This window comes from Thamnophis elegans, chromosome 4, assembly GCF_009769535.1.
Source record: "Thamnophis elegans isolate rThaEle1 chromosome 4, rThaEle1.pri, whole genome shotgun sequence".
NCBI lineage: Eukaryota > Metazoa > Chordata > Lepidosauria > Squamata > Colubridae > Thamnophis > Thamnophis elegans.
In genome coordinates, this window is record NC_045544.1 from 42,519,139 (window position 1) to 42,538,950 (window position 19,812).

At 38.3% G+C, this 19,812-nt stretch overlaps 1 protein-coding gene across 4 annotated transcripts in view; it reads left to right on the plus strand.

Annotated features, from left to right (window-relative positions):
• Nucleotides 1-330: 330 nt before the first annotated feature.
• AKAP7 (A-kinase anchoring protein 7) overlaps nucleotides 331-19,812 on the plus strand; it is a 70,271-nt gene continuing 50,789 nt past the window's right edge. For 2 of the 4 annotated variants that reach the window (XM_032215615.1, XM_032215614.1), the window contains exons 1-5: nucleotides 475-775; nucleotides 6,393-6,530; nucleotides 8,976-9,121; nucleotides 13,137-13,273; nucleotides 19,379-19,539. In XM_032215615.1, the coding sequence (XP_032071506.1) occupies nucleotides 496-775; nucleotides 6,393-6,530; nucleotides 8,976-9,121; nucleotides 13,137-13,273; nucleotides 19,379-19,539 (862 nt within the window). In that variant the 5' untranslated portion in view covers nucleotides 475-495. The other 2 variants (XM_032215616.1, XM_032215617.1) reach the window with 2 other exon arrangements.

The window sequence follows — 19,812 nt, forward strand, 5'->3', positions numbered from 1 at the left end:
ACTGTATTTTCCAAAACGGTTAAGTCTTGATCTAGTTTACAGAGAGGGTTGGGGGTGTTGCCACCTCCAATAAAGAGCTGCTTGGTGGGAATTACGGGTTATCGGGCTCAAGAATATTATGCAGATGCAGTCCATATTCCACACCAAGAACTTTGATTCTTCCGAGAATACAACAGAGAGGAAGAAAGAATAATAGCTGGAAATTGTTTTCACACGAGTAACACGCAATGCAAGCCGAACAGAAAGGCTTAACGCCGTTCGCTCCCAATAAACATTCGAAGCGGCGTCACAATGCACGGCTCGCTCTTCCCCCTCGTTTCGAGCCCCCTTTGCAACCTGCGTTGCATGCCGGGAGTTGTAGTTTCCCCTAAATTGGAGGGGGGGAGGGCAGCAAAATCATGTCTGCTCCGCCGATTGAACGGCAGTGACCGGTGGAACTTCCCTTTGACTCCTTCGTTTTTCCGTAGGTGCTCGGAGAAGGCGAGAGCCCGGGCTATGATGATATCGAAAGTGCCGCGACTTCTTTTCCGGACTCTCCGCTCCGTTCGCTTCGCCGCGGGGGCAGCTGGGTCCTTTGGTCCCCAGATCCCCTGGGTGCCCCCAGAGGTGGGACGGGGAGCTCTCTTCTCCGGCGCCGTTATGGCTGCACAGGGATCCTCCCCTCTCCTGGCGGATTCCCAAAGGCTCGAAGCGGAGGAGAAGGAAGCTGGGCGAGGAGGAATAGGAGGAAAAGTTCAGCCTCCAACTGCGAGCAAGCAGTTGTCACAACAGATTGGTGAGGGGGAGATAATCAATGCTAGCAGCGGCCCCAAAGCCAAGAGAGGAGCGTCCAGCAGACCCACCCTTCTATTCAACTTTTCCTTCCTTAACGTGGGAGGGGAGTGGGGGGGCACTTCCATTTTGCCTCTCACTTTTTTGGCAGTCGCAGATAATGAAACCTCCCTTCCTCGTCTAAAACTTGTGCAATGCTTTGTTCCGGCGCTTAGTTAACCCCCAAAGGGAGCTCGGTCATCATAACGGCATCAGAATCTGTAGAACAGTGGTTCCCAATCTTTTTTTTTTTTTTTGGCCATGCCCCACCTAAGCATCTCTAAAATCCTGGTGCCCCCCCCCCCATATAATTCTTACTTTACTCAAAAAGTGAACTCTACTGACGCAGAGGAAGCCCAAAAGGCCATTAACTTGGTTTAAACAAGGTTCAAATTGCCCCCATGAAAAATCAAATTGCCCCACTGTGGGCGTCGGCCTCACGTTGGGAATAACTGCTCTAGAGAGAACACCTAATGGGTGAAAGAATAATTATGAGCGTTCCCCATGTATTGTGAATAATTATTCCACAAATGGGGTGATAATCCTGCTAAAAGAAATCAACAAATTGGTTTGAAAAGACTTTAGAAAAACCTTGCAACCAAAGGAGGATCTTGTTTGAGTCCAATTCAACTTTTGGATATTATGCAGACATGTCCACTTTTGCTTTCTTGGCAAGAGTACAAAGCGACTTGCCACTGTCACCTTTTTAAAAAAATATTTTCTGTCTAGCTTGCTGTTCGGATGTTTTCTGATGGCCTCCTTTCCAATTTGCTGATGAAGTCTAATCCAGCTGCTGGTTTATCATGTAATTGGCAGCTGGAGGTTACTACTAGGAATGGGAGTTATGATGGGCTTATTGTAGTGTAGTAAGTGAGCATTTAAATGCATAAACATGCGACTATTTATTAACCCATGCTTTTTAAGCAAACAGTTGGTAAGGGTAATAAAACCTCAATTTGAACAATTTTTCTGTGCCCCAGATTGGCAGTGAGTAAGTGACTGCCTTAGAAGTCATTGCATTTTGTTTGTTAAGTCACCTTTTGGTTTTATATGTATTAGTTCATGTGGGTATTTTGTCCTTTTTTTAGTGGGCATAACACATGAACTGATTTTCTTTCACCATAGGTTTATCATATTAGAGAAATTTGACTAAAACTTGGTGGATGTGATAAACATTATGGTACAATATGAAGTTGAATTTTCTATCCATCTTATTCCATTATTGAAAATTGTTTTAGTTTTCATTAAAATTACATGTGATTTTTATGCCCCTGCCCTTCCATTTTCTCATAGAAACTGAATTACTGAGAGAAATTAAAAGTTCCTATGTTTTATTCCACTTAGAAAGAAAGTGATATTAATATCTGGTCTGCTTTAACACCTGCCAGCAACTCGGCTTTAATAGTCAATGAGATGCATTCATATTTACTACCTAAGACAGCAATTATTCAGGTACAAGTAGTCCTCAACTTACAACCTGTTTAGCACTGGTTTTAAGTTACAACAGTATTGAAAAAAACTGACTGGCACTTACAACTCTCACAGCATCCTCATAGTCACATGATACAAATTCGGGTGCTTAGCAACCAGCAAGTATTTACAATGGTTGTAGTATTCTGTGGTCATGTGATCACCATTTGTAATCTTCCCAGATGGCTTTTGGCAACCAAAGTCAATGGAGAAAGCCAGATTCACTTAACAACCATATAATTCACTTAATAACCACAGTGATTCACTTAACACCCATCGCAAAAAAAGGTAAAACCAGACATGGATCAATTAACAACCACTTGTTAACAGAAATTAGCAACAGAAATTGCGGTCTTGAGTCAAGGGCCACCTGTATTAAAATGTTGCCTGTTTTTTTAGTTACAGACAACCAAAACGGAGTACTTTTCTTTTACTGAGTGATAAGGAAAACTTCCAAAAAAATATTTTACAATGCAGGATATGCTGAAATAAACCCTAGTTCCTAGTTAACAACCCTCGAAGGCAGATATGGTAGCACAAATAATGAGGAAATACCTATCTTGGGAGATGCAAGGGTTGAATCTAGATATATTTTATTATGCTTCTAATAGTTGTGAATAGTATTTGAATTTACAGATCCAAATACTGTAGATCCGGGCAGTATAGCTTCAGCAAAACCTATCTGAGGCATTCCAGAGTTGCAAAATTTCTAATAATTAAGGATTACATGCTTCTGTATGACAGCAGTAAGAACAACCTTGTTATAAAACCCGCATGTTGTCTATTCCTGAGAGTTTGTTCGTATTTTAGAAATTGAACATTTACGATAGAATCTGGTTCAAATCACTGTTTCTCAGTAATAAGGAACAGAGCAGCCTATGCAATGATCTTTGCAATAGATTCTCCAGGTCAGGCTCCATTCCTGATGATATAATGAAAAAATTCTTATGATTTTATTGGTAACAGTCCCAGATGTGGTTTGCCATAGACATTTTCTAATGCGTTGTTTTGATTTCTCAATCTAGTCTACATCTCTTGTATTCCCTAGATGCCTTCCATTTGAATAGTAGCCACACCCCTGCTTCTCCATAATTAAACATGCATCTTCAGTTTGAAAACAAGGAAAGAACAATATATTCTGTGAAAGTAACTAATCCTAGGCTTAAGGCACTCAATTAAAGATTATCATTGTTTTACAACAATATGGTGATCAAGTTGAAAGGAATTATTGAGGCTATTCAGTTCAACCTGCAACTTACAGCAGGAAATTTAAAGCTTTTCTGTCTCTGACACTATCACAAAGTGAGAGCAAAAGCTTTCAATATTAGGGGTATATAGATTGGGTTGCAAAGTATAATTGGTCTTCTTTGTGAATGAAACTTCTGCAAAAATTATATTTAATGAAAGTTATAGGCCAATAAATAACAACAACTAACTGTTATGACTTGGAGTAACTTGTGATCTGTCTATCTATTGTTGTTAACCAGCAGACTATCCACTCATGACTATGACTCACTTGTTTGTCTCATCCTTTTTTGATGATTTCCCTTGAGAGAAAGAATACCTGCCTCACTTGTTAATACTGCAAATCATTTTGTTCAGCAGTTTCTGCTTCCTTGCGTATTGATTGTTCATAGCATTTATATTTATATAATGGCCAAAACAGGCATTTCTATGTGTTGCAATTGGGGCGATTAAGCTCTGACCCAAAGCCATCAGGAACATTCATCTTACCTTTTTGTTTGTTCCATTAAATACTGTCTTCATACAGGACCAAAAGTATCAGACTAATAAAAGATAGTTGCCACAATGGCCCTTTTGCTTGTAATAATTTTGGAAATTTAAGATGGCAAACTAGATTTGGTCAGTGATGATGCATCTAAAAAGGAACTTGTGATCTATGTCCCAATAAATTGCTCACATGCTGTCTACGTTTGTAAGCTTTTAGCTGCCTGTCTAAAACAGAGCTACTGAAATTCATACCGCTGATTTGGGGGCAGGCAATTTTTCTCTTCCCCTCCCCAGATAAAAAGGCACACAGTGGTTTAAAAAAATAAACCTGTTGAAGACAGGATTGCTCAGCTAGGATGTTCATCTTAGCATTTCATACAAGAGAAATCTTTTCTCCCCAAAATCAGTTGCCATCTAACAGCTATTATAATTTATGTACAGCTTCCAGGAGCAGTTATCCTTTCCTTGTTTTTTGAACACTGAAGCCAATTAGCTTGTAATCAGGTGGCTTATCTCCTCTAGCGCTAGGGATGAGGTATCCAGGAAACACTATACAGGACACTAATAATCTGGATGAAATGTTTGGGTTTTTTCACACTCCATCTATCAAGCCACTGGTTTCTTTTTATGTCTTAAGAATAGAATGTGCTTCTCTGCTGCCAAATTCCCTCTGGGTTAGAGGTGGAATACCCAACCTTGACAATGAGATGTGTCTTTCTGCAGTGATGGAAGATTTTTTACTTCACTCTGAAATTCTTGCATGAGGCCCCAGAGGCCGTGTGAGAGCAGGGCCCTCTGAGGTCAGCTTGAGTGTAGAGAGCCTAGAGCCGTTATGGCGAACCTATAGTACCAAGAGCCCTCTTTGCGGGCATGCCAGCCATCATCCCAGCTCAGCTCCAACATGCATGTGGATGCGCCTCCCACCGGCCAGCTGTTCTTCGGGTCTGCCGTGCATGTGTGGGGCGCATGTGGGGGATGCATGCGCAGGGGGCATTGCATTTTGGCCCTGGGAAGCCTGCACCAATCTGGAAGCCAAAACCGGTCTTGGGGCCACCACATGAGCCTCCTCCCCATGCACACTGTTTTGGGCCTGGAAGGCCGCCTGCATCAACTTGGAAGCCCAAAATGGGTGAGGGAGGCATGTGCGGGGAGGTGCTCACATTGCATTTTGGCATTTTGGGCGCCCACTTTGGGCACTCAGCCCCCAAAAGGTTAACCATCACTGGTCTAGAGGCCTGGTGTGTCATGAGAAATGGCATGGCATATCACCTGTAGTTTGCCATTACTGCTCTAGTGTAAAAAGCCTCAAGAAAAGAAAAAGTCAAACACACCAAAGAATTTTAAGCTCTCTTTTTTAGAAGGCACAAACATAATATTTGTACAGCACATGGTATAATCAAAGTGGCATGGAGTTCTGGAAAACACTTGAATGATATATGCAAATATGCTAATAAACTTAATGTAGTGATACGGAGCAAAACTTAAAACGTGCTTGCTGAGTTTGTTGCTTTTCAGGATGGAATTCTATGCTCAGCCAGCCTTGGGGAACTCAGCAAAGTTTTGGAGATTCCCTAACAAATCTCTCTAAATCTGCTTAGATCTGCAACCTAGATCAAAATGAAAAACAATTTCCTCAATTCATCTGTTATGTGGTTGTTCGTTTGATAAGCATCATTACAAGTCATTAAGTAATAGATAATATAATTGAATCATGGCTTTTGGTTATGTCCCTGAATGCATACATAAGGATAACACAATAGTGGAGTTGCAGATACTTGAGTATTTGGAATAGGAAAAAAAGTCTGCGTTTACTTTATTTAAAAGTATGCATCCCACCTTTTATCATAATTTTCCCAAATAGCTCTAAATAAGAAATGAGTGGTAACCAATAAAATCTGAAGCCAAACAAGTAATAGTATTGTTTCCATTCAACAGTTCCAGCTATGAGAAGCCTTTGAATGTATCTTGGTTAAATCATTTTTTTTTCAGTGCAGAACTGAGTCGCCAACCTTACTTCACATTAATTAAACACTGTTAATAGCTTACTTAGCCACCCAGAGAAAATTATTCTAGTTTCAAAGCTTAAAAATCAGCAAGAGAATTACTCTACACTGTGGATTGTTATGACAAACTTGAGTCAACTGCATCCCTGTTTTTCAAATACGTTTTCAAAACGTATCTCTTATTGTAATTATTTAATGCTTTGAAAAGTCAGTTAAACTTGAAAACTGGAGAAATAAGCAAATGCTGGAGAACCTCTGATATTGTGCTTGAAAAGCTGCCTTGTAATTAGCTTGTAAGTCTAGGACAGAATTTTATTGGTGATGGTTTAATCAGCCATGAAATCTAAAACCAAATTCATTGTTTTAAATGTATTCCAGATGGAAAACAAACTGTGGAGTGCAAGAAAAAAGAAAGAAAAAAGCAAAGGAAGAAATCATACAGCTCTAACAATTCCATTGATAACTTGATGGCGGAAATGCCATTTGCTGAAGCAGATATTGAACTTGAACCTAGCAGTAAGTTTAGTAGAATAGAGCTATGAAACTTTGTTATATTGGATATTCACATTGTAGTTAAGCAAATAAGAACCATAAAGCCAGATGTCTTAAAGAAAAAAAAAATCCCCTAATCTTTGCCATTTCAAATTCCAGGTCTTGTTAGGGTAGTTCTCCCTTTCAAAATTGCTAGAAGTTTCCTTTTTCTGAAGTATGTTTGAATTCCAAGTTATTCAGTATAAGAATTCTTTCTATGAAGCAAAAGCTTCCTTTCTAATGCTTGCTGGTGCTAACTTTGTAGGAAAATGCCACAAAAGGGCAATTTCAATAATGAAAAATGCAGTTAAAACATTGAATAAAGAAAGATGGGATTGCTTGATTATACCAGAGGCAACTAACTAAAAGATTAAGTGTGATCAGGGTGTGTGAACACAGAACTAATTAAAGCTTTAGGAGCGGAGCAGAAGGAAGTCTTAATAAGTACCCTGCAAAGGCCACGTGGAAAAGAATAATGTAATTTGAGTTTTAAGTTTCAAAATATACAGAAAGGGTACACTCACATGAGCACTCTGAAAAAAGTGACATGGATTCAAGGTGCCCCAGAAGATACTGGAATACAATAATTTTGAAGTGACGTATGAGTGTTTCATAAAAGAAAAAATGAACAAATGCCCCTTCTGCAAACAACTGTATATCCTAATCATTTTGACCTCACTGTTTTACATTTATAACAGGTAGAAACTTTTCAAACTTTTGACTTTTCAGTGCTTTTTTAGCCACGACAAATGTTTGTTTGGGGCAGGCAGATGATTTCCCCATTAATGTATTAGAGGTTGAATTGGGGAGTGGGAGGGGGGGGGCGGACATTAGTAGGATTAAGCAAACTGATACCAGATATTCTGGGCTTTGAAGTTCTTAGTGCTCTCTTAGTTTGGTTGATTGCTTGCAGACATTTCATTACCTGACTAGATCATATCATCAGTGCTAGGGATATGGAGTTTGTTCCCCACCATAGTTTGCCTTCCACTGTTGATGGGGTTGTGGTTTTCTCCTTGACAGTTTCTTCATTTAGGATATTGGTTTTTGCTAGATTGCTTGTCTTGATCACCAATGTGTACTTAAACACATCCTCTGCAGCAATCAACACCCAGTTTAAGACCAGATGAGCAATCTAGTAGAAGGCAATAGTCTAATCAAGGAAGTAGTAAAGAGAAAATTGTATCCCCACATACGCTGGCAGGCCAAACTGTTGCATACAACAGGCAGCAAACTCCATGTTCCCTAGCACTGGTGATGTTAATATCACCAGCTAATAGCAAGCTAATAGCAAGCTTGAAAAGCACCAAGGACGCCACAATTCAACTCTAACCTACACATATTCCCTTCTATTGGATTCTTGACTTTAGTTAATCATTAGCTACTGCCAGTACAGCCAGTGTCAAGGAATATCAGTCTAAAATATGTGGAAGCTCCAGGTTTTTAATCCTGGACTGGGACCAGATTTGTATTTAGCAGTGTGTTGTTGGGTTTTTTAAACATTGAAAAAAGAGGGTAATATGGCCTTTGTTTTTAGTTCTTCTTTCCATTTCACTCCTTAGCATTACTTCCAAGGGTGGGTGTCAGAGGTGGTATTCTGCCGGTTCGGACCGGTTCACCCGAACCAGTAGTGGAAGTTGCGGGTGGGTCCTACCCACCTGCCCTGGCTCTATGCCATCCCATTTAGGCACCTTTTTTTTGCCAAAGCTCATGCGTGCATTTACATTTGCGAACCGGTAGGGAAGGTAGGTGAATACCACCCCTGATGGATGTCTATGGTGATTCTTGACCATCCAGGTCATGGATGTCCCAAAGGTGCTTTTCAAAAGGCAACTGGACTTTCATTGTTTTGATTGAAGACATTTCGCTTCTCGTCCAAGAGCCGAGGTGGCGCAGTGGTTAAATGCAGCACTGCAGGCTACTTCAGCTGACTGCAGTTCTGCAGTTTGGCTGTTCAGATCTCACCGGCTCAGGGTTGACTCAGCCTTCCATTCTTCTGAGGTGGGTAAAATGAGAACCCAGATTGTTGTTGGCAATATGCTGACTCTGTAAACCGCTTAGAGAGGGCTGAATGCCCTATGAAGCGGTATATAAGTCTAACTGCTATTGCTATTGCTAACCTTCAATTCTGCATTTCAGTTCAGAACTAAGGCAGCTTCTTGGATGATCAGTGAAACACCTTAGAGCAAAATAAAGTCCAGTTGCATTTTGAAAAAGCACTTTTGGGACTTCCAAAGACAGAGGAAGATCTTGAACAAAATGGAAATGTTGTTGTTTCTGACTAAGAAAGGATGAAACTTTAGCATTCGGATTTGAAAATTAGGATAAAATAATGTCTGAATAGCCTTTTGATGTTGTATTTATCAGATGTTATGCATTATTCTACTTACATGTGCTTACAGTATAAAAACTGTTTCGCTTTCTATCCAGCCTCGAGCAAATCTAAACCATCTGTTAAAAAGAAGAGAAAGAGAATAGCAGGAAAGGGGAGTGAAGAAGACAGCACAATAACGAAGAAAAAGAAAAACCAAGACAGACCCAATTATTTCATTTCTGTTCCAATCACAAATCCAAAGGTGATCTTTTTTTCTTAAAGTCTACTCTTTTAGTAGCCAAAGTGGCATAGAGTTAATAAATCACAGTTTATTCCTAATGACAACAATCTGTTTCATATTGTTGGCACAGGAAGTCCACTGATTTAAAATCATGTTATCCAGAAAAGGCTCACCTATTCTGATTGCAACAGTGACATCAAAGATAAATTTAATAAGAGGGTGGAAGGAGAGAGGAAAGTAAGAGGGTAGTTTGAAAACAGGAAGATTTTTGAGAACTAATTATCTGCCTAACTAGCATTTTTTCTTTCTCTCAAGCATATTATCTGGGTTTGCATAACATGATAGGTTAAAAAATGGCTGGTGAGTTTGTTCTCAATGTTTTACTTTATAGTTGTTGTGATTCATAAGCCTAGGCAATTAGGATTATTCTCACAATTGTTACAGAACACTACTAGTAGAGTACACTTACAGCTAAGACTGCAACTAGCAGAAATGATCTATTGAGTTATTTCATCTTGTAAAAAATAAGATCCTGGTGAAGGAAGGCTCCAGTCAGGCAATGTACTTATCTATGGAGTAGTGGTGGTGCAGTGTTTTGAATGCAGTATTGCAGGCTAATTCAGTTCACTGCCAGTAGTTCAATCCTTACCGGCTCAACCTTCCATTCTTCCAAGGTCAGTAAAATAAGGACCGGGATTGTTGGGGCAATAGGCTGACTCTGTAAACCGCTTAAAGAGGGCTGTAAAGCACTATGAAGTGGTATATAAGTCTAAGTGCTATTGTTATCTGGGATATTTCCTCTCTTAGCTGGACCTTTTCTTTCAACTCTCATGGTTGTGTACAGTATTCTAATAACTAAGGTAGTTGGTCATGTTATTTTATATATACCAGTGATGGCTAATCCTTTTGGCACTGTGGTGAAAGCGCCTGCGCACATGCACGCACACCCATAATGTGTGAGCAACCCCCTGCACGCCCCACCCCCGCATGTGTGTGTGACCCCCCATGTCCCCCTACACATGCATGTGTGACCCCTGAACATGCACACACACCCTTAGCATGCACCCTGAACACCTCGCATGCCATGCCGCCCGCCACCCACACATGCACGTGCAACCCCTGCACATGCCCCCTAGCATGTGCCTCCAACCCCCACGTGACCCCTGAATGTGCCCTGCACATGCGTGACAGAGACCCAGAAACTAGCTGGACGCATGTCATAGGTTTGCTATCCCGGATATATACTTTGTCTATAACGTTATTGTAAAGCATTTCTTATTACTCTTACCAGGAAGGCATGATCAGAAAAAAAAACTTTTTTTGTTTAGGTTCCCCCACCTTAATCCCAACTTGAAATAATTTGATTACTGCTTGTCTTAAGTGTTCACCAAAATGACAGGGCTTGTCTTACCCTGGATAATCTTGAAAAGCTAATCGGGGTCAGATCTTGGACAGGAGCTCTCTGGATACATTCAGGTCACAAGTTAGGTTGTAAATTTAAAAAAGACTTCCATAAGACTATACTGGCAGATCACATCTACATTGTGGTCAGGAAACCATGGCAATGAAATTTGCAAGAGTCAAGTTCAGTTCAAAGGAATTGACTTTACAGTAAAATGAATACTTTTATTTGAGCCAGTATCTTTATCATACTATATATTATTCTTTGAATTTCTATTCCCCTTAAATTTGCACTCATTTGTTGTCATTTGGAGGCAATAGCCCTGAACAGATAGTTCTTGGTAAGCAGAGTTATACAGGCAGTCCTCGACCATTTGTTTAGTGACCATTTGAAATTGCAACAGCACTGAAAAAAGTGACTTGTGATCGTTTTTCACAATTACGACCATTGGAGCATCCATGGCATGTTCATGTGATCAAAGTTTGGCCGTTTGGCAACTAGCATTGCACTGTCCTGGGCTCATGTGAGCACCATTTGTAACTTTTCCAGTTAGCTTCTGAGAAGCAAAGTCAGTAGGGTAAGCCACATTCACTTAGGGACCATATGACTCACTTAACAACTTCAGCGATTGCTTTAGCTGTGGCAAATAAGATAATACAATGAGGAGCAATTCACTTAACAATTGCCTCACTTAGCAGTGGAAATTTAGGGCTCAATTGTGGTCATAAGTTGAAGACAACCTGTAGTTAGGCTTAACTGTACAAGTGATCCATACTGTTCTACACTTACAGGAAAGAGAATCTTACGCTGAGAATTAGGAGATACATTAAATTGAAACTGCAGTGAGTCTTGTTGCAGTTCCAGAGATGATATTTGGAAGCTCTTTTTTATTAAAGGCAGTTATGTTCATACACTAAATTGTGATTAATCTTAACTGATTTCTTTGACCTCAGCTTACTTCAAACAAAACATACTTGACTGAATATTATATTTTCCTGCTGCTTTCAGATCAAAAGTAAACATCTTGTAAAGTGTTTCTTAAGTTTTACTCAGAAGCTTACATGCAGCATATGAAAATGAATAGTTCAAATAGATAAAGTTGAACATAATGCTTAGAAATTATTTAGAATATAATCTTGGGGAGGAAATGATCAACATTAATTATGAATTATACATGCATCAAGTAATGATATTCTTTTCCTAAGTAAACTTGGTCTTTATATTAAAAAGTTCTTCCAATTTAACCTATGAGTAATATAATGAATAATCATTCGACTCTCTAAATATTATTTAGGCTTCTTTTATTAGAGACTTAAAAATTATGGCCTCACAATCTATTTTGCATGACTCTTAGAAATAGAGGTGAAAGAGACATCAAGTCCAACCCCTCTATGCAGCATAAAGATCCAAATTAAAGCATATTTACAATGCTTTTTGACAGTGCTATCAACTTGTCAAATATTGAGGGTACAGTTTACTTCAGTCTGAAGAATTTAGGGGTTACATTATAAAAATACTATTATGTAAATTCTAAATAAGTTTTAAAAATCCTCAATGAATATCACGGCATTCTCTCCCTACATATTATAGCCCTCATTCTTTCCCATTATGTTAAATTTGTCCCAGGCCAACAACAACAACAAAATGTACGATCCTGCTCACTGAACAGGGAAGCACTTTATTCATATGTTTTGTGAATCTCTAACCAATACTAATATTCCTTATCCTATTGTTATCCTATTGTTATCCTATTGTTATCCTATTGTTACAGTTGATTTAACTTAGTGGAGTTACTTTATAATCCTGTAATTGTTTGCCAGACTCTGTACGAATTTAATGTTCTAAGCAATGATAACTTAAGAACAAACTCTTTATGTTGATGTGGTATAAAATGGGCTCTAATTCCTATATATACTGTATTAATATTTGAGGATGGGCTACATGTTCTCACTCCTATAATTTCCAAACTAGCAATACCTGCTGTTAAAATGATGTTGATGTAACACAGCTTTGTTGTGATAATAGCTTCTTTTACTGCTTTGTTTTGGCATTTCCAGTCAAATAGACTGGACATGCCATCACAATTCTCTTCAGAGAAAAAGCTAATACAGTCTGTCCTTTTTTCAATGATTGTATTGATTAATCAATGTTATGATTGGATTTGCATGTTTTAATGGGAAATCTTACTTGCCGTCATGTCCTTTACTTAAGATTAATATGAATGAAATGTTTGTGAAAGCATATAATCGGGCACAAATGATGTACAGTGACATGATTTTACAAGCTGAAACCATAACAAGATGTGACAGCAGGGAGCCATTTTATCCACTAATTTACTGAAGCAGATTTAAAACTCCAATCAGGGAGCTGATTATATACTTGTCCCCTGGAACAATTTCAGGGGGGGGGGGGGAAATGCCATACACTGGATTGGCTTTCATCATAAATCCCACTAAGACATAATGGATACCTTGCCTTTGTTGGTTGTGTTCTTCCATGACCCTACTGACTATCATATTTGCTTACCTAAAACTAAAATGCTCAATCTTTTCCCCCCACTCTTTTTTCTTTTGCTGTTAATTGTAGTAATCTTTACAGTAATTTGGTTTTCTATATGCTTCTGTTTTATCTTAGATTATAGATGGCATTCAGACTCTTCAGAACACAATCATACAAAAAGATAATAGGCTCTCCAAAGCAATGATTCATTATGGCTCTTTCCATGTCACCCTCTTAGTGATGCATCTGTCCAATGAAGAAGCAATTAGCAAGTATGTGTTTCATTGTGAAATCAATTGTTTTAAAACTGGTTTTGTTTAGGATAAAACTGGGAAAAGAATGACAATTGAATAGGAGTAGAAACTATTATTAATTATTTTAATATTAATTATGACATCAATTACTTACCCAGTAACCATCATTAATATGAATTTCTGTAGTCTAGGAGGGAAATGTTTAGTTACTTCTAGATAACTAGACCTTATACATACTTAGTAACTGAAGTGATAGGCTCCTCGTTGGTATTACACATAAATAGTGGCATTTAAACTTATCTGGTGAAAACCTAGAAATGGACACAATTAAATATTGAGAAGGTTTTCTTATGAGATTGCATGATGGCAGTAAGAGCACCAAAATGTCACTTTTCTCTACATTTATTACATTCATAAGTTGCTGCCCAGCTATTCCATTTAGAGTATTCTGTATTCTTTTGAGAAAAGATGTGGGGGAACAGGCACACTGGAGTTTGTGGGTATCTTAGTAGATGTCGACTTTGGGTTGGGTGTTAGTTGAACAGAACCTAGTCTGGTGAATAAATCATTTTTTTAAATTTTAATCTGGATTTCTTTTGAGTTTTGAGCAAGAAGAAGAGGTTACTGGTCTGAGTAGCCTGAATTATGCCAGTTGTGGATCAGTCCATGTCCTTCCCAGGGCATTTGGATGGTTAAGTGAGATGTAAGTAAGTTAGAAGCACCTCTCTGGGAAAGGATGTAATGCTCCTTCCTTTTAAGAATTGAATAGTGTTCTGTTGTCTGAAGAGAGCCAGCCCTTTTAAATAATGTTCGCCCACTTTCTAATCTTGGTTGAGAAGGTGGTGACATATTATCTTTGGACTAAATGAAACAGATTATCCAGATTCTTCGCAGTCAGAATTTAGGCTTGATTAGAGGACAGAAATGGCATATGTTGATTATCTTTGTCTATTCAAGCTAGATTTTAACTTTCTGGTGAGTATATATTGTACTTAATATTGATGGCACCACCAAAGTCCACTCACATACTTTTCATACACGGTTGCACTTGGCTGAAGGCTATGAATTTTGACAAGAAAAAAATAGTTAAACTGTTTTTGGGAACTTTGTGTTCATCTCTGACTTTTCACAAAGCAGTTAATGGCTTGAGTTTAGCAAAAATAAATCATGTGGTAAATTGGAGGATATAATGAGTCTGTGGCTGAACCTCTCAACATAACTGTGCTAAAAGCCAAAACATTTCCATTTACTTGCTTCCAGTAATTTTAGCTGTGATCTTAAATCCTACAGTTAGCAGATGTTGAATACACCATTGATCTGCAGCAAAATTTACTTTTAACACAGCTTTAAGTTAACAATGAAAAAAGTGAAGAAGTTTCATTTCTGATATTAGCAGTCTCTTAAACATTATATTTTATTTAATGATTTATTTAAAAAAAACAAGGACTGCTTATAAAGACTTGTTTTGCTACATCCACTGCCTTTTCTTTTCCCTTTCTCCCTTTTCCTGCAATTTCTTTGTCTCCTCATAATTCAATTTATGTTTGTGCGCTCATTATTTCTGAATGTTCTTTCAGTGCCAACTTGAAGTTCTGTATTCTATAGCAGGAGTAGTGAAATATGCAAATGGTCACTTAAAAATATTGACTATGGAGTTTCATCCTTCACTAATTAAAAAGGGGGTCATATGGAAACAGGTCTTCTCCTTCAGTCTGTGTCTCAGCATACCATCAATTACTGAAAGCCAGTCCATTATCTAAAACCTACGTTTATGAATTTATTGTTAAATAAAAACTCTCTCTCTCTCTCCCTCCCCCCCCCTCTCCTTACTGTGTAAAATTAGCAGAAGAATTCCTTTGCTCATGCTGTGCTAAATATACCACCTAAAAGTGGTGTATTTTACAACATATTTATATTGGTTGAATATACAGTACTTCTAGCCTTTTTTTCCTCTGTCATCAAATAAAAAATTCTTCCATTTCTGAATCTGATAGCACCTCTTCTCTATGCCCCATATTTTTTATTTTGATAACCATTCAATTTTATAAAATGATCACAATTTTATAAAAGTTTGGATGATGGCCCTAGTCTTCTTTGACACTTACAATCTCAGATGTTTGTATAGCTGTTACTAATATAATTACCATATTTTTCACAGCAGTCACTCAAAGGTTATCTAAACATCTTGCTATCTTTTCATCCAGTGGTAATGTTACAATATCATCTGGCTAGATATGTTTTCCATAATTGATTCATTCCAGGAAAAGTTCAGATGTCCAACCAGCTCATTTTCTGTCTTCTGTTATCCTTATCTGAGAGGAACCTATCTCCTGCAAATGGTTATTTCTTGTGGCCTTGACCTTGTGTTATCTTAACAGTAACTTCTCCAATAAGTACATTATATATACTGGTTCTTCAATTATAATAGGAAGTCAAGATGACAGCTTGCTTGTTTGTTAAGCCTAACATAATGTCACTTGAAATATTGACTTGAGTGCATTTACCTGGATTTGACTTTTGTCTTTTTACCAAGTGGTTTATAGATATGGTGGTTATATTTTCTTAGAAAACAAAAGACAAACCTAAAAAAAAGGAAAATCTGAAAAGGGTTCATAAGATATTTTTTAAAAAATAGTTTATGTTTATAATTGCTTTACAAGAAATTTTGATAGTGAAACAAAACAAAAAGGTAAATAATTAAATAAATCTAAGGGGTAGCTTTCTGAAAAAATAGAAAGAAAATAAAATACTTCAAAAATCCTTGTTACTCTTCAAAGTACATTCCAAGATCCCATAGCGTGGACAAAAGATAATAGATGCTAGCCCAGTCTTGGGTCACCAGCATGATAAGTTTCTGTTGTAATGTGAGATCTAGGTAACTCCAGGTGTCACAATTCTTGGTGAGAAAGAGGATTGCTTTTTTCCCCATAGAGCAGAATTAGAAGCAGAAGAAGTGAGAATCATTCATGCTTCGCTTTTGTGGTTGCCGTCAGCAAATGAATCGGCTGTTGCTTAGTTTAGAGATTGGCAATAGAAGTTCTCTGAGACAGTTACATTTGTAGGATAGCTAAGAACTATTTGCATATATCGGGTAGAAAGTGATTGGGAGAAAATTGGGTGGCTGAAAGCGTAGATAAGGTTTAAGAAAGTATAAAGAATAGTATGTTCCTCTTCCAATATATACCTCTTTTTTGGAGATACCAAGACCAGGCAGTTATTAGTATTCATGCAACTTGATAATTATTATTATTTACTTATTTAGAAATTATAAATCTGGCATGAATGAGTTTTTGAGCATTCTTGGGTGGGAGAGCTGTATATAAAGCATTCTTTGTTGGTTTCTTCACCATGTAATACTTACTTGTTCACACGTGTAATCCAGCTAGTTACTCTTATACAGACCCTCCTTATCAGAGAATGGAAGAAAAACTACTCTGATGTGGGTGGTTCCTATACTTGCAATGGATTGAAATAAAGGGCTGCCTTTACTACAGAAACTAACCAACCCCTTCCTCATTCCTTAGCATGTAGGCAGTGAAAGTCGTTGAGTTTCTTTGTAGAATATAATATTAGAAACAATCATGTGGGGAAAGAGTTGCTGTGAGCTTCGAAACATTTATATTCAAACTTTTTTTACTGCATTTATATTCAAACTTTTTCTAAAAACTCTGATTTTTAAAAAAAATTATAGGAATTTATAAAATCACCCCACTTCCGTTTCTATCTCCCATAATAGCAACAACCTTTTAAAGTTGGTTATGAGATCCCTGGTCAAGCAGAGATTAAAATTGGGTCTTTGTAGTTCAAATCTAAGAGCTTATCCATTATCCAGGCTTACTGCTTCCTGTTTTGTTTTCTTGTTCTTTTTCCTGTGAAATCCATGATTTTACAACAGTAATTTTAAAGCTGTGTTCTAGGACAGCGGTCACCAACTGGTGGTCCATGGACCACTGGTGGTTCGCAAGAAAACTTTGGTGGTCTGCAGAAAAATTATTTGCATTTTTTATATTGCACTAAATACTATTTATCTTCTTTTAAAATTCATGTTAGTCGTCTGCAGGATTTAAAATTATGAATGTAGTGGTCCCTGAGGTCCGAAAGGTTGGTGACCTCTGTTCTAGGAAACAGTTATTATTTTGCTGCCCTTCTCAATGAATTATAATGAGCATGTTTCCTTGAAAACCAATTCCTAGCTGTTGATTCTTCCCTGTACTGTAGTGTGTTGCTATGGGAGATTATTAAATTTATTTATAGGCACAGTGATAAGTTGAAATAATATGGCTTGAAAAGTGTGACATATGTGATCTCCTGGACGTGTCATGGGAGCCGCTACAATTCACATCAATATTGTAGCAAAGCCCTTCAGAGTTCAGAGAAGACAAAAAGGAGTGGGAAGAGAAAACTAGAAAATGATTAATTTAAAGAAAATGATTGTCAGAACATATATATGCCTTATTTGTGTTGATTGTGTTCCGGGTTACTATGTTGGGCCACAGTTATGGCTTTAGTAGGCTATCTTGGTAATTATTAAAGAACTAATTGCATATCTTACCATTATTATTTTATTTTATTTTGCTTAAGGCATACTTGAGTCAAATTGCATTTTTATAGTACAAAGTATGAAAGGAAAGATGCTTGCTTAAAAGGTAGTTACTGCCACCTAGTGATAGTTATGTGAATACAATGTTAACAATAACAACAACAACGGTTTTAAAGACCTTAATAGGCTTAATAAGGCTGAAATCTTAATGATGTCTATTGGCAGGAAATCCCATTAATTATTTTTTAAGATGTATTGTGTTTTAATCTTATCCTTTTCTCACCAGAATAATACTGAATTATAAGTTTGCAAAAACCATGGTTCTGGCCCAAGGTTGACCATACCATTTGGTAATTTGCTCTGTATCCAACTCCCCCAAGTCCCAGTCTGATATTTTATTTCATCTATAACATCTATTTCATCTGAAAGAACAAGATTTTTGTTAAAAAAAACATGCAAGACTGGGTTATCCCAGTCTCAAGCCTCCTAACATAAGGGAGTGCCTCCCCTGCCTCCTCCTAATCTTCCAACCCACCTATCTCGTCTCTTCCATTTTGACTGTCCTGCACTCCTTGGTGGCAGTACAGGAGCTGAGGTCTAGTCTGCTGTCAGTTCCCCTGGGTCTCTACTTCAGGCCTGGCACTGCTGCTGCCAAGGAGGGCCACCTCAAGCCCCACACCACTGCCTGCCATCACAACACAAAGCTCCTTCTGCCTTCTGCTCTGAAGGCCCTGCTGATCCCAGCTTACCTTTGCTGTCTTCTCCTGCTGAGAAGGCATAACTGGCCTAGCCCTACGCAAGGCAGCTGTTGGTTACCCCAGGCCTTCCTAAGGCCACGCACACAATTTTCCAAATAGCACGCACCATTCTTGTGTTGCTTTGAGAGGCTTCTGAGGCCTTCTGAAACCTCATGAGAAGGCTGCACCCATCATTCTCCAAATAACGCATGCTGGTTCTTGCAATGCTTCAGAAAGCCTTCCAAAAGCTTCTGAGATCTTCCAAAGCATCACGAGAATGTTGAAAGCTATTTGGACAATGACAAGCCTCTTTTTTTTTTAAACGATGCAAGGGGCCTTGTGGAGAAGGAAGGCCAGCAGCTGCTTTGGGTAGGGCCAGGCTTTGCATTCCTTGTCAGCAGAGGGAGGAAGACAGCCCAGGTCAACTAGGCACAGCAGGCTTGAGAGTGAGGCAGCTGGTGAGATTGCCAAAGGCCCATGCCTCTATTTCAGCCTCGGCATTTCTGCCGCCACCAAGGAGTGTCAATGTGCAAAGTGGCCAAAAAGGCAGAAATGGGGGTGGGGTAGGTAGAGAAGGAATTGAAGCATTCTGCAATCCAATTTTTTTGTGAGTAGCAAAGCACTCAAATTCTGATCATGTGACCATGGGGGCACTGCAATGGCAATAACTCTGGGAACCAGCTACAAGTATTGTTCGATGAGTGCTGCTATGACTTTGGACACAGAACCAATGATCATTAAGCCAGAACTACTTGTAGCAAGCTAATGTAGTGATTGTATGTATTATGTCAGATAGATAGATGCTAGATTGATAGATTAATATATATATTATTTTCTTTCTGATAGTGGTGTTGGTGCTTTCTTGGAGAGTGGAGGCTTAATTGAAGAATTACTGCAAGGAAAACCTTTGAATTTGTCTTTTCAAGGTACTGATCACTTCAAAAATCAAGTTGGATTTGTAAAGTTGACAGAGGGTGATAACACAACCACGCTTTTAAAGATAGCAGGTAAATCTTTTTTAATATTAGAAATTTTTAATTTTTTAAAAAAATGTTATTTAGATATAGCTGCTACATTAGTCTTTGAGCAAGTTTGATCCATTTGTGAATCTGGAATTAAAGAGAACACAAAATAATAGCTCTAGAAGTGGAGATAATATCACTACACTACCACTCCTATAGAATTCACCAATTCCACAAGGATTAGATACCCAATCTTGATTCAGATATAATCTGAAGCCTGAGATTGCAGGATATGAGAACAAGCTGAGATACACTTTG